The sequence below is a fragment of the Channa argus genome, chromosome 5 (genome assembly GCF_033026475.1).
Source record: "Channa argus isolate prfri chromosome 5, Channa argus male v1.0, whole genome shotgun sequence".
In the NCBI taxonomy this organism is placed as follows: Eukaryota; Metazoa; Chordata; class Actinopteri; order Anabantiformes; family Channidae; genus Channa; species Channa argus.
This window is the reverse complement of record NC_090201.1, coordinates 15,162,106-15,177,643: the sequence shown is the minus strand read 5'-3', so window position 1 is coordinate 15,177,643 and position 15,538 is coordinate 15,162,106. Positions and strand designations below refer to the sequence as shown.

At 38.3% G+C, this 15,538-nt stretch overlaps 2 protein-coding genes across 3 annotated transcripts; one reads left to right on the top strand and one right to left on the bottom strand.

Moving 5' to 3' along the window:
* Positions 1 to 520: 520 nt before the first annotated feature.
* On the bottom strand, positions 521 to 7,302 carry LOC137128281 (uncharacterized). 2 transcript variants are annotated; one of them, XM_067506148.1, is made up of 16 exons: positions 6,451 to 7,302; positions 6,235 to 6,261; positions 5,793 to 6,089; positions 5,393 to 5,674; positions 4,895 to 5,188; positions 3,732 to 4,022; positions 3,272 to 3,322; positions 2,965 to 3,063; positions 2,828 to 2,878; positions 2,209 to 2,319; positions 1,663 to 1,681; positions 1,453 to 1,472; positions 1,294 to 1,334; positions 1,118 to 1,184; positions 802 to 842; positions 521 to 703 (listed from the first exon to the last, which is right to left on the bottom strand). In XM_067506148.1, exons 1-16 carry the CDS (start codon positions 6,482 to 6,484, stop codon positions 611 to 613), a joined length of 1,818 nt encoding a protein of 605 aa, XP_067362249.1. In that variant the 5' UTR covers positions 6,485 to 7,302; the 3' UTR covers positions 521 to 610. The 2 variants fall into 2 exon arrangements, with proteins under 2 accessions (XP_067362249.1, XP_067362250.1); XM_067506149.1 differs by lacking the exons at positions 6,235 to 6,261; positions 6,451 to 7,302 and having other exon boundaries at positions 522 to 703; positions 5,393 to 5,629; positions 5,793 to 5,906.
* Positions 7,303 to 10,544: 3,242 nt separating this feature from the next.
* Positions 10,545 to 15,417, top strand: h1m (linker histone H1M). Its single transcript, XM_067505044.1, has 5 exons — positions 10,545 to 13,030; positions 13,148 to 13,404; positions 13,485 to 13,590; positions 13,671 to 13,717; positions 13,875 to 15,417. Exons 1-5 carry the CDS (start codon positions 12,937 to 12,939, stop codon positions 14,079 to 14,081), a joined length of 711 nt encoding a protein of 236 aa, XP_067361145.1. The 5' UTR covers positions 10,545 to 12,936; the 3' UTR covers positions 14,082 to 15,417.
* Positions 15,418 to 15,538: the final 121 nt, after the last annotated feature.

Sequence of the window (15,538 nt, the reverse complement as noted above, 5' to 3'; positions counted from 1 at the left end):
CTCTCACTACATACATAAGGCTATTTAAAACTATGACACTGACCTTTTACATCGACGTCAGAAATGAATCTGATCACGAAACCCTGTATGTTATCAGTCTATTCCTGCTGTCCTTAGGAGACAGAAGGCAGAGTACTCTACGCCCTGTACAGAGAAACATACACAGGCAGAAAACCATTCACAAATACATTTAGACCTTTGGGCAATTTAGAGTCACCTAACTGTATGTTTTTGGATAGTAGGAAGAAACTCACACAAGCATGGGGAGAGAGAAAGCTGGACGAGATTTCAACTGGAAACCTTCAACCTTTACAGCAATATTTAATAACAAAAATCTAAATAAAAAATAAAACATACAGTGGAGTGAAGAGCACCAGATTTTCCTCTGAATTTCATGTGTAGTGACATGAAATGGAAAAACTAAGGGCAAATACCTTGTATGCAAGTACAAAAGTTATGTACTTTGTTGTTGTGTTTAAAAATCAGGTTAGACAAAACATTTGCAAGAACAAAATTTTAATGTTAACATATTACAATAGCACTGCACTGGTCAATATAATCTTATTCACAGACTTCCTATTTTTTCGATACAGATAAGTAAGTTTGTGTTTCAGTGTGCTTGCAGGAAGCTGTACATCGTATTCTTCAGGACTGATTCTGCTGGCTCTTCAGGGATGGTAACGTACACATGGTAGGTTTCAGACTAGGAAAAAAATAAAACTGTAAGATTTAATTTTATCTAAAGTGGATATGAACCAATATAGGAAACATATTTAATACTTTGCCCCATGTCTCACTCACATCCTCATTTTGATGCTTTTGATCCTTCAGTTTCTCAGAATCTGCAAGTAAGAGAAAACCACACAGAATCAGACAAGATACTGTAACTCAAGTGCTACTTAACATACTGCACACTAAAATCAAGTTTATTGTTGTTATTAGTATTTATTGGTGTAATGAGCAAGCAACAATGTGAATGAATGCTTTGCTTAATAAATAGGAGGTAAGGAATTCTAACATACATTTTAACATAAGATAACAATTAGTCATACAGCAGGATTCACCCATTGTGAACCTTTTTAAACGACACAAACACCTTACAAGAAAAGCAGCTCACCAGTATGACAGTGAGCAGCAGGTACTGATTGCATCACGCTGTAGCCATCATTATTACCTTCAGGTAACTAGTTTGTTAAGAGGGGAAAAGATGAGGAAAGATGAAGTAATTCTTGGATGACTACACATATTTTATATTATTTGAATGTTGTGTCTCCTCAACAGGTTTTTATTTACCGATTCTTCATGGTCAATATTTCTCATGTATATGTAATCATCTGCAACAGAATAGTAAAATACAGCTGAGTGCACTGGATGACGGAAATATAAATGCATAACTAAATATGTATGGCTAATAATGCTAAAATGCTTCCTGAATAAATGTATATACATTACCAGCAGCACTGGTTTGTGATCTATAAAGAAATAAAGGAAAAGACAGTTTCAGTCCTTGTAATCCAAGAATGTAGAATGTGCTTTAAACCAATATCTATTTAAATATATGCCTGGCTGTAAATTCCTGAATGGAACAGGAAAGACTCAGACTGTGTTAAACAAAAACACCTTTTCTATGATCCTTTGTTGGAAAAGATAATTATTACCAACCTCTTGTAGGACATTTTTCCTGAAAATGAAAAAAATAAGATTTAATAGCCAAACCACTCAGAAAATCAAATTGTAATGATTAGTAACACGTCATCTAAGGTTTTTTTTTTGTGGCTTTTAGTATTTAAACAAACTTTTGATGGCAGTGGTTTTTTGGAGTGACCACTCATCTGCCTCCATCTAACCCTGTCCTCTGCCTCCTCTTCTCTCACAGTAACTAACTTCATGTCCTCTCTCACTACATCCATAAATCTCCTCTTTGGTCTTCCTCTAGACCTCCTGCCTGGCAGCTCCAACCTCAGCATCCTTCTAAGAATATGTTTACAGTGTCTCCTCTGAACATGTCCAGACCACCTCCATCTGACCTCTCTGACTTTATCTCGAAAACATCTAACATGAGCTGTCCCTCTGATGTACTCAGGCATGGTTTTAATGAAATTCTAAACGGCAATAATATGCTTTAAGTGAATGCACACATACTGTATAAAAACTACATCTGTTGGACACAATCACAATAAATCAGCAAATGTAGGAATAAATCAATACTGTTGTTATCGCCTCTTCTTTTTGTGCAGAGAAGTCCCAGTCCAAGTATGACAACACCCACAGTTACTCCAATCCCAGTCGCAACTACAAGCAACTTCCATATGTGTGTTTCTTTAAGGAACAACAAAACAAGCCACAAATAAGTTCAATCTCACTTCCTGCAGTGTAAACAAGACATTTACTGTAACACTGTACTTATAGTATCTCTAATACACGATCCACTGTATGGCTAACCAAATATAAATAAGAACTTAAAGTAAAATATGTTTTCCTGCTGATATAAATGTGCTGTGTAAAGTAGGTTGTGTGTGATGTAAGTGTGATAAATCACTGAGTTACTAATGGATATGTAAAGAATTTTAATTATGCAAAACTGCTGAGAAATAGACATGACATACATAAAACCAGCACAATGAATGTTTTAAAAAGAACATTATGTCTCACACCAAAACCTTAATTTCTGTTGGAAGGCTGTGACAAATTGGTAGGAGAAGCATAGCACCGTAGTTAGCTCTGAGGATAAGGTGCTTAGAAAATAAATGGGTGGTTAAGGAAAGCTGCTAAAACATATATTATCCAGCTTATATTTATAATATATTTAATACAAACTTTTACTCACTGTTCTTAAGAAGCAACGTAGCTTTTGTGCTAAACTCATGAACAGTCACACCTGATAAATAAATGAATATACCCAAATATTATAGTTATTCACAGCAACACATATAAGCATTTTGGATTAATTAAAAATACGTTTACCTGTATTGCTGTCACTTGATGTTGGATTCATGGATTTGTCAGCAGAGGTCAAAGTGCATATTGATGTTGTACTGGACATCTGAGTAGCTGTGTCTGTTACTGTTGAAGGCAGAAAAACACATATCATATCAACACATATCAATACATATCAACATGACCCACTAGAAAAAGAAGAGAATTCTGTCACATGATACCAAGTTCCAGTGAAAATGAACCAGTATTAGCATACCAGCAGTCTCACCTAAATAAAATAGAAATAATAATAATAACCTATTTAAAACCGCACACACAATACACAAGGTCCTACCTTTGGCCATGGTAAATGTCAGCATGCTCTCCGTTGTGCTAGGTTGTATTTCTATATGATATAATAAAAGAAGATACAAGTCAATCAACTATGTGTGTGTGGCTAAATATACATTGTTCTTTGTGCTGCATATACAGCTACTTTCCCAAGAACAGAAGTTAGACAATAGTTTACAGCTCCTACAATTAAAGTTTGCTTGTGTAATATGTAGTACAAATGTCTAACCAAACCTATTATTTAATATATTATTCAGACCAGGAAATATTCAGGCATCTGAAGCCAGTTTAACAAATAGAATTGTATCATATTCTATCTTAGGTTGTATTTAATTGTAATTTTAAATCATTTTAAATCAATAATTTCTTTCCACTTAGTTTTCATTGCAAAAATATATTCACACCTTAATCATTACATGGTGGCACACCATACATATAAGTCTATTGGAATAGAATTCACTTACGGTGTATGGTGAGGGTGTGTGCTTCACTGTAAGGAGATGGAAAATTTAACTCTCTGAGCTTCACAGTGTAAACACATGTCACTTTAACCTCAGCAGGTGGACTCTGATGTGCCATGTTCAGCAGCTCAGTCCCTGTCAGTGTCTGAAGACAGACGTCGCTAAAGTTTCCTCCATTTACAATGTGGAAATGACACTGATATACAGAGACAGATGATGGAGTCTGACATTTCAGTGTGACAGAGTCTGTCTCCGTGATCAATGATGTGTTGATTATCAGTTGAGGTTGGCGAGCTGAAATGTTAGAAGTAAACACACGATGTTTTACATAAATACCTGCATGTTTGCTTACAGCTAATGAGTAACTCCATAAAAACAATAAAATAATACCCCACTGATTTATTATTATATTTTATTTCTATAACACTGTCAGTCTCACAATGGACAGTTTTGAAGACACCTTCTTCTTTCTTCTCAAAACCTGTTGTCTACACCTTGACTCAGTTTGCTTCAGAGATAAGATGATTGTGTTAGTGTATGTTAGCCTCAGGCCTTTAAAGCAGAGATGAATAGCAGACTCAGGTGGTTGAGTAGTTAAAGACGTGTACCACATACAGTAAACAAAATGTCTTCTGCTTGACCCGGTGAAAATCGTATAATAATAAAATTAATATTGTGGTGATTATTAAAGTAATAATCCAGCAATTTGAGGCTAAAAACAGGTACAAAAAACTAGTAGTTCCTGTCCAGTACCCCATTGTAAAATGCATAACTCCCTTTTTCTGTTTATTTCCATGATAATAACTGTAGAGGTAAAGATGTGAGACAAGACAGATCCCTAGGAGTGACACCATCTTTAGCCACAGTTGTTAGCTTTAATTTCCTAGATAAATGTGTGGCTTTTATTACCTGGTTACTATATTAATTTTATTCTCATATCATTTTATTAATATAATAAACCTGTTACATCATTGTCACAGAAACATTAGCCCCCATTGGCTTCTTATTTTTAATAATATCACACCCCTATAACCTTATTATTAGTAAGATATTAGCCCCACTATTACCATGTTATTATCAAGCTGTAAATTGCTACAAAAAATTGTCTTCAGACACAAGTGACACTGACTCATATGACAATAATTGAGACAATAATCGTTACTTACATCTTATGGTGATGGAGGATATCTTACTATCTGGAGATTGATATTGTCCTCCTTTGAGCTTCACAGTGTAATAACATTTAATTTCAACCTCAGCAGGTGAATTTTGATGCGTCATCTTCAGCAGCTCGGCTCCCGTCAGCGTCTTGACACAGGAGATCCTTCTGGAAGATTGTTCCCTCACAGAGTAGAAAAAACAGTCAAGCACAGAAACGGATGATGGAGTCTGACAGTTCAGTGTGACAGACTCATCCTCTGTAATCAACGATGTTGTCATGGTCAGTTTAGGTCGAGGAGCTAAAAAAGTAAAGATATGATGGATTAAATAATAAGAAAAATTCTGATGATGAATATTCCCAGAGAATGCATGTATTCAATATGCCACTACTAAAAATGATCACATATGATGCACATTAACATTTTGTTTGTTTGTTTGCTTGTTTGTTTGATTGATTGTTTGTTTGTTTTTAATATTAGTCCATGGCAGTATTATTTACTTACGTTGTATGGTGATTGACAACATGTGACTCTCTGGAGATTGATATGTTGAAAGGTAGAAACATGTCACTTCAACTTCAGCAGGTACATTTTGCTGTGAGAGCATCAGCAGTTCAGACCCTGTCAGCGTCTTCAAACAAGAGAATCTTTGGGAAGGTTTTCCTCTCACAAAGTAGAAATAGCACTGAGTCACAGGAACAGTTGATGGAGTCTGACAGTTTAGTGTGACTGAGTCTGTCTCTGTGATCATCATAGAATTCAATGTCAGTTTAGGTTGAAGAAGAGCTGGAAATGTTAAGGACATATTTGATAAAATAACTAAAATTAGCATATATAGAGGTACATTTTGTAAAAATATATCTAGAAACAACAATAATAACTCAATGGCAGTACATTTACTCACAGTTTATTGAGATCGACAATGTTTCACTGTGTGGAGATGGAGAATTTACTTCTCCAAGCTTAACAGTGTAAAAACATGTAACTTCGACTTTAGCAGGTAAACGCTGATGGTCCGCCACCAGCAGTTCAGTCCCTGTAAGTGTCTGAAGACAGGAGGAGTCTCTGAGTGTTTGTCCTCTCAAAGTGAAGAACTGACAGTGATCCACAGAAACAGATGATGGAGTCTGACAGTTTAGTGTGACTGAGTCTCTTTCCCTGATCACCAGTGGATTCACCGTCAGTTTAGGTGGAAGAAAGGCTGAAAATTAAAAGGTAGAAATATTTCACATTAAATGTTTATTAGTTAATTTTATGATTTGTTGTAAGGAAGATAAACAATGTACAAGAATAAATAAATGATTAGCTAATTTCTATTTTTAAGAATATTAAACTCAGAGACTGACCTTGCGCTTTTATTTCAGAAAATGAATCTGTTGGAAAATCATTATGATAAAAAAGGAAAGAGAAGCAATAATCATCAACATCAGTAGCTGAAGATTAAAATTCCAGATATACAAGTATTTACGTAATGTCATACATTCAGCAAAGAAACAAAATGCACATTTTGGTGTGTGACACTGTACTTTAACAATAAGAGAACCGATAAGAGGTTAACTTACACATGAGAATGACTAACAACAGATGTTGATCCATGATGAACCTGAATAATGGGAATTTTCTAACTTTCTTTAAAGACTGCACTACTCTGCCTGGCTACTTCGACTGTTACCTACAGCAAAGGGGTATTTTGCAAAAAATGTCCGAGAAGGAAACCACAGCAGCCATCGAAAGTGAATCACACACACATACACCCACCCACACCCACCAACACACACACACACACGCACATACACACACACACACAGACACACACACACACACACACACACACACACACACACACACACACACACACACCTTACTAGTTCAGAAAACAAACTCTTTTTATTATCGTGATTGACTTTTTTATTGTTTGTTTTATTTGTTCTTTCTAAAATACCAGCATCATCTGTATTGTGACATTGAACATGCTGTGGTTTTTTTTTTTCAGAAGATGAAAAAAATGAGGAGCTGAATTTAAAGAAATAATCCATTGCAACTTTTTAAACAAGCAATAATTTTATCTAGACCTGTGTTGCATCCATAATATCCTCTTGGAGCTCCATGAGTTATTTTGGCCAGTGTTTCTGTCAATGATGTTTCATTCTCACAGAGTGAGATTAAAGTGCTGGCAAAAGTTATCTGTATGAATAGTTAGTGGGAAGTGGTGTATGGGGTTGATAGGTCCAGTATTGATATTCCTATCTCCAGGGGCTTGGTGGATCAGTGGTTGAGCATTGGCTTGTGATGCAGAAGGCTGCGGGCCACTGGTGCTAGGAAAACAGAATTTGAAATAGCCCTGACTAGACTAAATGTCAGTATACTCTCTCGGTTTTCTTTCATCATCAGCTACAATTAAAGAAGATTTGAGACAATTATTTATGTATGTATGATGCGAGCAAATATTCATTTATATTCGTGTTACTTGTGTCATTGTCAACATTGAACATAAAATAATAAAATTTTTGTGTAATGTCACAAGTGTGTAATATATAGTACAATAGTGTAATCATGCCTATTATTTTTCAGACCAAGAAATATTCAGGCGTCACCGTTAGGTGGAAGAAGAACTGGAAATGTTAAGGACATATTCGATTAAATAACTAAAATTAGCCCATATAGGGAGACATTTTGTGAAAATAGTGAAAATATTTATTAAAAGGTCCAATTAAATTAAAAGGTAAAATTATGTCAGATTAAATGATTATTAGTTTAATCCATAGGAGTCATAGTGAGGAATTATAGTTTGTTGTAGAGGATATTAACAGAAAAATATACTGTAAAAGAGCAACATACCTCATCTGTGTTAAACTACTAACCTTGTGCTTTGATCTCATGAAAGGAACCTGTCAGAGATAACAAGACAAATTAGCATTTTTTAGCAAATAAAAAACTTTTAACTATTTTAGAGAAAAGTTCTACATCATTAATGAAAGAACCTGACAGGAGGTGTAACTTACACATGAGAAAAACTAACAGCAAGTGTTGAGCCATATGGAGAAAGCCTAAACCTTCTTTCTACACTTGTGTACACTTGTCTAACTCACTACTTTGACTGTTACCTACAATAAAGTTTCGCTTTGCAGAATACATTTTCAAGGAAACCACAGCGAGTATCAGAAGTGAATCACACAAACTCAAATACACATTGTTTAATAAATACCTGAGTACATGTAATATATTTAGTTTGCATCTACCACTACCACCCTCACTGATTAAAAACTTCTGCCTCGGCATTTCATAAAACAGAAGTGAGTAAGATTCAAGAAACTACTCTCTTTATATTTCATCTATTGGTATCTCTCTGGTCTGATACAGCTGGTTCCTCAGAGGGGCTGTTAATGACCCTTTTCACAGCAGAAAAAAGTGATCATGTATTAAGTCTTTATCTGCATTATGCAAATCTTCAAAATCAAAATTTTAATGACTGTACCTGCAATGGTGCACAAGTTTTTTTGTTTGTTTGTTTGTTTGTTTTTTGTTTGTTTTTATCCTTTCGGCTTATCCCGTGAGTTCAGGGTCCCCACAGCGGATCATGGTCCGCATGTTGTTTGGCACAGTTTTTACGCTGGATGCCCTTCATTGCGCAATCCTCCCCAATTTCTACCGAGCCTGGACCAGCACTGCACAGCTGGGCAGGGGAATGCGCTGTTAGGGGTTCAGTGTCTTGCCCAGAAACACTTCGACATATAGCCGGGGCCAGGGATTGAACCTGTCCGTGGACGACTGCCTTTACCAACTGAGCTACAGTAAGTATACCTCTTCAAATTCTGTCACTCTTCTGAGCAGTATTTGCACCACCATGTGGCTAAGCTGTGTATATCCATTGTCCATTTACTGCTGTGATTAAGAGCATCAAGTTTTACCTTCCTTTCAATATTACACAGTGGCTAAGAAGATAAAAAATGTGTTTGCTTTAAATTATCATTAAACCAAAAGCTTAGAGGAGCCCCTCAGCAGCAAATGCTACTAACGAGAACAGCATTGTGTCTACCAGTGAATAGCAATGGAGCAGGTAAATTTACAATGGTCTTTGATGATATTTACTAGAATTTTAGCCAGAAACAGGAAATGTGAGATTTGTTTGGTAAACCCACAGATAAACACAGACACTAGATGAGTTGGATTCAAAGATTTTAATATAGTTCTAAATGTAGTGGGAAAAAAGTCATTGCTGAAATGGGCTGGAAACAAGAAAAAGGTATTTCATCACTCATAAACTCCGGACAGGTAGGTGGCACTCGGTCTCACTAGGTAAAAGAGAAACAGGTTAAGTATGGGAGATAGAGCTGGGTTTAAAATGAGATCTTAATTTCTGATTGATGTGCTTAATCCACTAGCCCAATCAGAAAATGACTTAGTGAATGTAGTAGTAGGCCAGGCCCAGAATTAAAAGACAAAGGATTTAGAGCATAGGTAGCAGGTTGAAAAGGCTGGAAAGTCTGTACAAATTACCAAGCAGGCAGGAAAGTCCCCGAGCATGGGCTACAGAAAACAATATGTCAGAGTTCTTCTTCTTCTTGATGTTTTATTTTGGTTGGAACCAAACTGGTGCATTACTGGCAACAACTGGAGCGTGGATCAGGATTTCTATTATTACAAAAAAGGAAGGACCTCATATACTCTCAATCCAATTAGTTAATCTAAGAAATTAAAATAGATGCCTATAACACTCATTTGCTAAATATTTCCCTCAAATATCTGTTAAGTCGTTATTTACTTTTATTTTCCTGAGGTTTTCAAGTAGGTACCTTCTGTTTCGTATTCCTGATAGTGTATCATGACATGTTCTACTGTTTCTTCTTGCCCACAATATTCACATTTACTAGTATTGTGAAAAGTAATGCAACCGCAAGGGGGCACAAGCCAGTGTCTTCTTGTGCCAGTCCCAAGTCTGGATAAATGCAGAGGGTTGTGGCAGGAAGGATATCCGACGTAAAACACATGCCAAATCAAACATGCGAATCATGACAATGACTTCCATACCGGATCAGTCGGGGCCCAGGTTAACAACGACCGCCACCGGTGCTGTTGACCTACAGGGTACCGGTGGAAATTGGACTACTGTTGGTCGAAGACGAAGAAGGAGAGGAGGAAGGTGTGTTCGTAGGCAGAGAGAGAAGAGGAAAGCTAAGAATGTAGGACTGACAGTAGGGACTTTGAATGTTGGTACTATGACAGGGAAGGCTAGGGAGTTGATTGACATGATGCAGAGAAGGAAGGTGGACATACTGTGTCCAGGAGACCAGATGGAAAGGTAGCAAGGCTAGAAGCTTAGGAGCAGGGTTCAAGTTGTTCTACCATGGGTCAGATAGGAAGAGAAATGGAGTAGAAGTTATCCTGAAAGAGGAGTTGGTGAGGAATGTTCTAGAGGTGAAAAGAGTATCAGACAGGTTGATGAGTCTGAAGCTGGAAATTGAAGGGGTGATGTTCAATGTTTTAAGTGGTTATGCCCCACAGGTAGGATGTGAGTTAGAAGAGAAGGAGAAATTCTGGAGTGAGTTAGATGAAGTGATGCAGAGCATCCCCACAGGTGAGAGAGTGATCATTGGTCCAGATTTCAATGGGCATGTAGGTGAAGGGAACAGAGGTGATTAGACTGTGATGGGCAGGTTTGGTCTTCAGGACAGGAACGCAGAAGGTCAGATGGTGGTAGACTTTGGAAATGGCTGTAGTGAACACTTTCCTCCAGAAGAGGAAGGAACATAGGGTGACGTATAAGAGCGGAGGTAGAAGCACTCAGGTGGACTACATCTTGTGTAGACGTTGTAATCTGAAAGAGATCAGTGACTGTAAAGCATTGGTAGGGGAGAGTGTAACCAGACAACACAGGATGGTGGTGTGTAAAATGATGCTGGTGGTGAGGAAGATGAAGAGGACTAAAGCAGAGCAGAGGACGAAGTGGTGGAAGTTGAAAAAGGAAGAATGTTGCGTAGTTTTCAGGAAGGAGCTGAGACAGACTCTGGGTGGTTTGGAGGTGCTTCCAGATGACTGGACCACTACAGCTAATTTGATCAGGGAGACAGGTAGGAGGGTACTTGGTGTCATCTGGAAAGAGGAAAGTGGACAAGGAGACTTGGTGGTGGAGCGAGGAAGTTCAGGAGTGTATACAGGGTAAGAGGTTAGCTAAGAAGAAGTGGGACACTGAGAGGACTGAAGAGAGTAGACAGGAGAACAGGGAGATACAGCGTAAGGTGAAGGTAGAGGTGGCAAAGGCCAAACAAAGAGCATATGAGGACTTGTATGCTAGGTTGGACACTAAGGAGGGAGATGTGGATTTGCACAGGTTGGCCAGACAAAGAGATAGAGATGGGAAGGATGTGCAGCAGGTTACTGTGATTAAAGATAAGGATGGAAATGTATTGACAGGTGCCAGGAGTGTGATGGGAAGATGGAAGGAGAACTTTGAAGAGTTGATGAATGAGGAAAATGAAAGGGAACGAAGAGTAGAAGAGGTGACTGGTGTGGAGCAGGAAGTAGCAAAGATTAGTAAGAGTGAAGTGAGGAGGACGTTGAAGAGGATGAAGAGTGGAAAGGCAGTTGAGGTTCTCTTTGGGAGTGACGAGGATGGACAGGATCAGGAATGAGTACATCAGAGGGACAGCTCATGTTAGATGTTTCGGAGATAAAGTCAGAGAGGCCAGATTGAGGTGGTTTGGACATGTTCAGAGAAGACATTGTGAATATATCGGTAGAAGGATGCTGAGGTTGGAGCTGCCAGGCAGGAGGTCTAGAGGAAGACCAAAGAGGAGATTTATGGATGTAGTGAGGGAGGACATGAATTAGTTGGTGTGAGTGAAGAGGATACAGAGGACAGGGTTAGATGGAAGCACATGATTCGCTGTGGCGACCCCTGAAAGGGAACAGCCAAAAGGAAAAGAAGACTAGTATTGTGAATAGTGCACTTTTAAGCTATGTCTGTCCAAATCTTAATCTTGATATTATTGTTTCATAACTACTGTTTCTTCCTGCACTTCTCATCTCTCCAACCTCCCTTTGAAGCCTATAAAACCAGCATCTTCTCCTTTCTTCCTCCTATTGTTAATCGCACCATTTGTATTCTATATAGTGCTTGTTGTAGTTTTATTAAAATATCTGTTTTACTGTATCTGCTGTGTAAACTGGCTTGTACAAATGAGTACAAATGGTACAAATGACTGCAATGAGTGGTCTTGTTTCCTCTTTCCAATGTAGTTTAAGACTACTGCAATAAGTTCTGCTGTGTAAACCTTCGATTCTTTTCCATATACCCTAATATGAAACTCTGGAACAAACAATCCCACTCCTTCTTTGATGGATCTGTGTAGATCTCAATGTAACGGTAATAAATATCAATATAATCTCTTACACCATGTGGATGCAAGTTAAACTCCTTGTCCTTATTCTTTTTTGTAGCAATGTAATGTTTACTGTTGCATCAGGAAGTATCCATATTGTATTGTTGGCCTTGGTATCTTGGACTGATGTTCACCAGAGGCATTTCTAGATCTATTGCTTTCTGTTCAACCAAGGTTTTTTTAGTTTCCTCTTCTCCTTTTCCCAGCGTGGTTTTAAGATAGCTATCGGTAGGCTGTAGATTGTGTCTTTCTATATTTAAGGCTGGGTAAACAGCAAAATAGCTGCTTTTGATAAGGGTAAAACACTGACAATAAGGGCTTGAGAGTTTTAGATCTTCAGCCTGAATCATTTTCATTAAGGGCTTTTTAATGTTTGTAACAATATAAATAATCTTACATTCTCTACAAACTAATGAAATAAACATGTTTCTAAATAACCATTTTGTACAGGTGACAGGACACAGTCAATGAAAAACAAAAAAACTCAGTAGCTGGTGGCAGTAGCTGCATGTGGCTTTAATTTACAACCGGTAATAGACTGCACCTGCTGTGATGTGATTCACCTGCTCTCGTTTCTCCGGCAGCTACTGCATAAATACGGACTTACTGACAAAGAAGCAACTAGCGAATTCTTCGATTTCCCGACTTTTTAATAATTACATTGCCGCAATGCCTCCTAAAAAGCCCGCAGCGGACCCAGCTGACCCACCTGCTCTGCCCTCCAACGATGCTCCGGTGGCAGACACAGCTGAGAAAAAGACAGGTGTGTGCGGACACGGCATTAGGTTAAGCCCCGTTAAGTCGTTTATTTAAATCGATCCCCATTTCTAACCTTGTTGTGGCGGAAACAAGTAGATATTACATTTTATTTTCTCTCTAGATGCTGCTTCGCTGCGAAAACTTGCATCTCATCCTTCCACAGCCATTATGATGAAAGAGGCGCTTAAAGAGCTGGACTCGCGCAATGGGGTTTCATCTCACGCCATACAGAATTATATAAAACAAAAATACCCTACAGTGGATGTAATTAGGTTGAAGTACTTGGTTTCCAGAGCTATAAAACGAGGACTCGAAAACGGCACCTTGGTGCGGCCTGCTAAATCAAGTGAAGCTGCAGGCCTAAACGGAAAATTTAGGGTAAGGTATGAAATCTGCTATTTCAGTGAAATGGGTCTGAAAACGTCCTTAATCGCGTCTTTTGTCCACTTTGTATTAAGCTTTCCCCCAAAAACAGGCAAATGCTAAAAACTGAAAACATGGATCCTAATGCGCAAAAAGGTTCAAAACCAGTTAAGGATGAAGCAAAGAAGCCCAAAAAAGCAGGTAAGAATGAATTGGTAAAATGACAAATGAGTAATTTTTATCTTATAGGTTCCTATTTTAATAATGTAACTCCTTGAAAGGTGTCACTAAGAAGAGAGACCCCAAGGAACAGACTGAGTCCCAGGAGGTGAGACCATACTCTGAAAATGGCAATGCCTCTAACAAGTATTAAATAGAACTAATGATGAATGTCTTAATACTTTTCTACATATCAAAATTTGTAGGGTGGGTTAAAGGTTAGTTTTTGCTAGAGCCTTGTCTGACCCTTGCTTTCCTGTGTCTAGGACTCAAAGCCTCCTAAAAAGCCAAAGAAAGGTGAAGGAGCTGCTATTTCAAAGCGTGCCCCAGGAAAAAAAACAAAATCTAAAACTGATGCAGAGAAAGATGTTGAGGAAGCTTCGGGTTCAACCAAGACTAAACCGGCAAAGGCAACAAAAACCGCTAAAGCTGCTTCTAAAGCAACTGGGAAGCAAGGGAAGAAGACTGCATAAATTTGCAATTTTATGTTAACTTTTGTCTTAATAAAATCTTTTTTTTTAAACATTGTTTTTACTCTGCTTTGGTGCTTTTCAAAAGAAGAAAAATGACTGCTCAGATAGAACTTGATGACTACACAACCACCACCACTGTAGTTGGGAGGTCTGCTTTTCAGTTCATAAGTCCAATCTAAGATGCTAAAACTAGCAGCAATTGAAGCTTGTGCTCAGGGCATAAACTATCTTGGACCTTGAAGGTGATACTGAAGTCAAACTTGTGTTCTCACTATTCTAGCTGTGCAGTGCAGAAAGGGGTGTGATGATGGTACTCAAACACTACCCCAGAGCCAGGATGGGATGGCTACAATAAGCAGTGGAGGCCATAATCAGTTATTATGGGGACTGAAATGGCCACCATGGAAATGGTGGGGGATTCCAAAGGCAGCCAGAAGTATAGTGATTGCCACGGCATAGGCTCTACTTGCAATTCTGCAAAACTTACCAATTGTACCACTGGCTGATGCTGCTCCATCTGTTAAAGAGCCTGACAATCCCACAGCTTCTAAAGGTCAGACAAAGCTATCAGGGGTTTTAATCTTTCAGCTAAGGAAGTAAGCATTTGCAGCTTGGCTTTTTTTTTAAATTGCTGGCCACTGTATTTTATTTTGTTAGCTGTAAACTGGACTTCTGTATCTCTTCAAAATATCAGGTCTTTATTGCAATCCTCTGGGTGTGAAGATTTGTAATCAGGTGGGACCCATATTAAGGCCCTCTCTCATGAGCTGTTACATTTATTCCTCAACTACTGTACATATATTTAGTGTCACATTAATACAAATATTGTTTGAAGTTGCCTACTTGGCCCAGTTAATACTGTAACCCATTATTACTAGGGTGACCGTGTTTTTGCCACAGATTTGGAATCTGATAGAGTAAAGCATCAAAGCCTGAGCATGTGGATGCCAATGGTTGCATACCTGAAGGTAGAGGGTTCTCCAGTGGCTCCTGCAAAATCAGGATGAAAAGCAGGTGCCAAACTGGTCTGTGATGTACCTGTCTCAAGGTTTCCTTTTCCCACAGGGATAACAGATGTTTTCCTGGGTTAAGTAATTCAGCACTGCCAAACTTGTAAATGAGTGAGGATATTTGTTAGGGCCTGGACAACACAGCTGCATAGTGGCAGAGTGGCTTGAGAGAAGCTAGAGAACATGTCTAAAGCATTTTCTACAAAGTAACATTTTGACTGGTAATATATAGCACAGGACTGTTACTTGATTTAACTGTGTAGGCAAGCTGTAGGACCATCGACTAAACTGGCAACTCAGTGACTTTTTTTGTCACATTATAGTGACTTTTTTACACTTTTCCAACAAGCACAAAAAGTGACATCTGAAGGCCAATGTAACAGTTGCTACAAATAACTGCTATTTATGCTTCACCCTAATGCCCTTAAGCTCTTGACAGAGACAAAA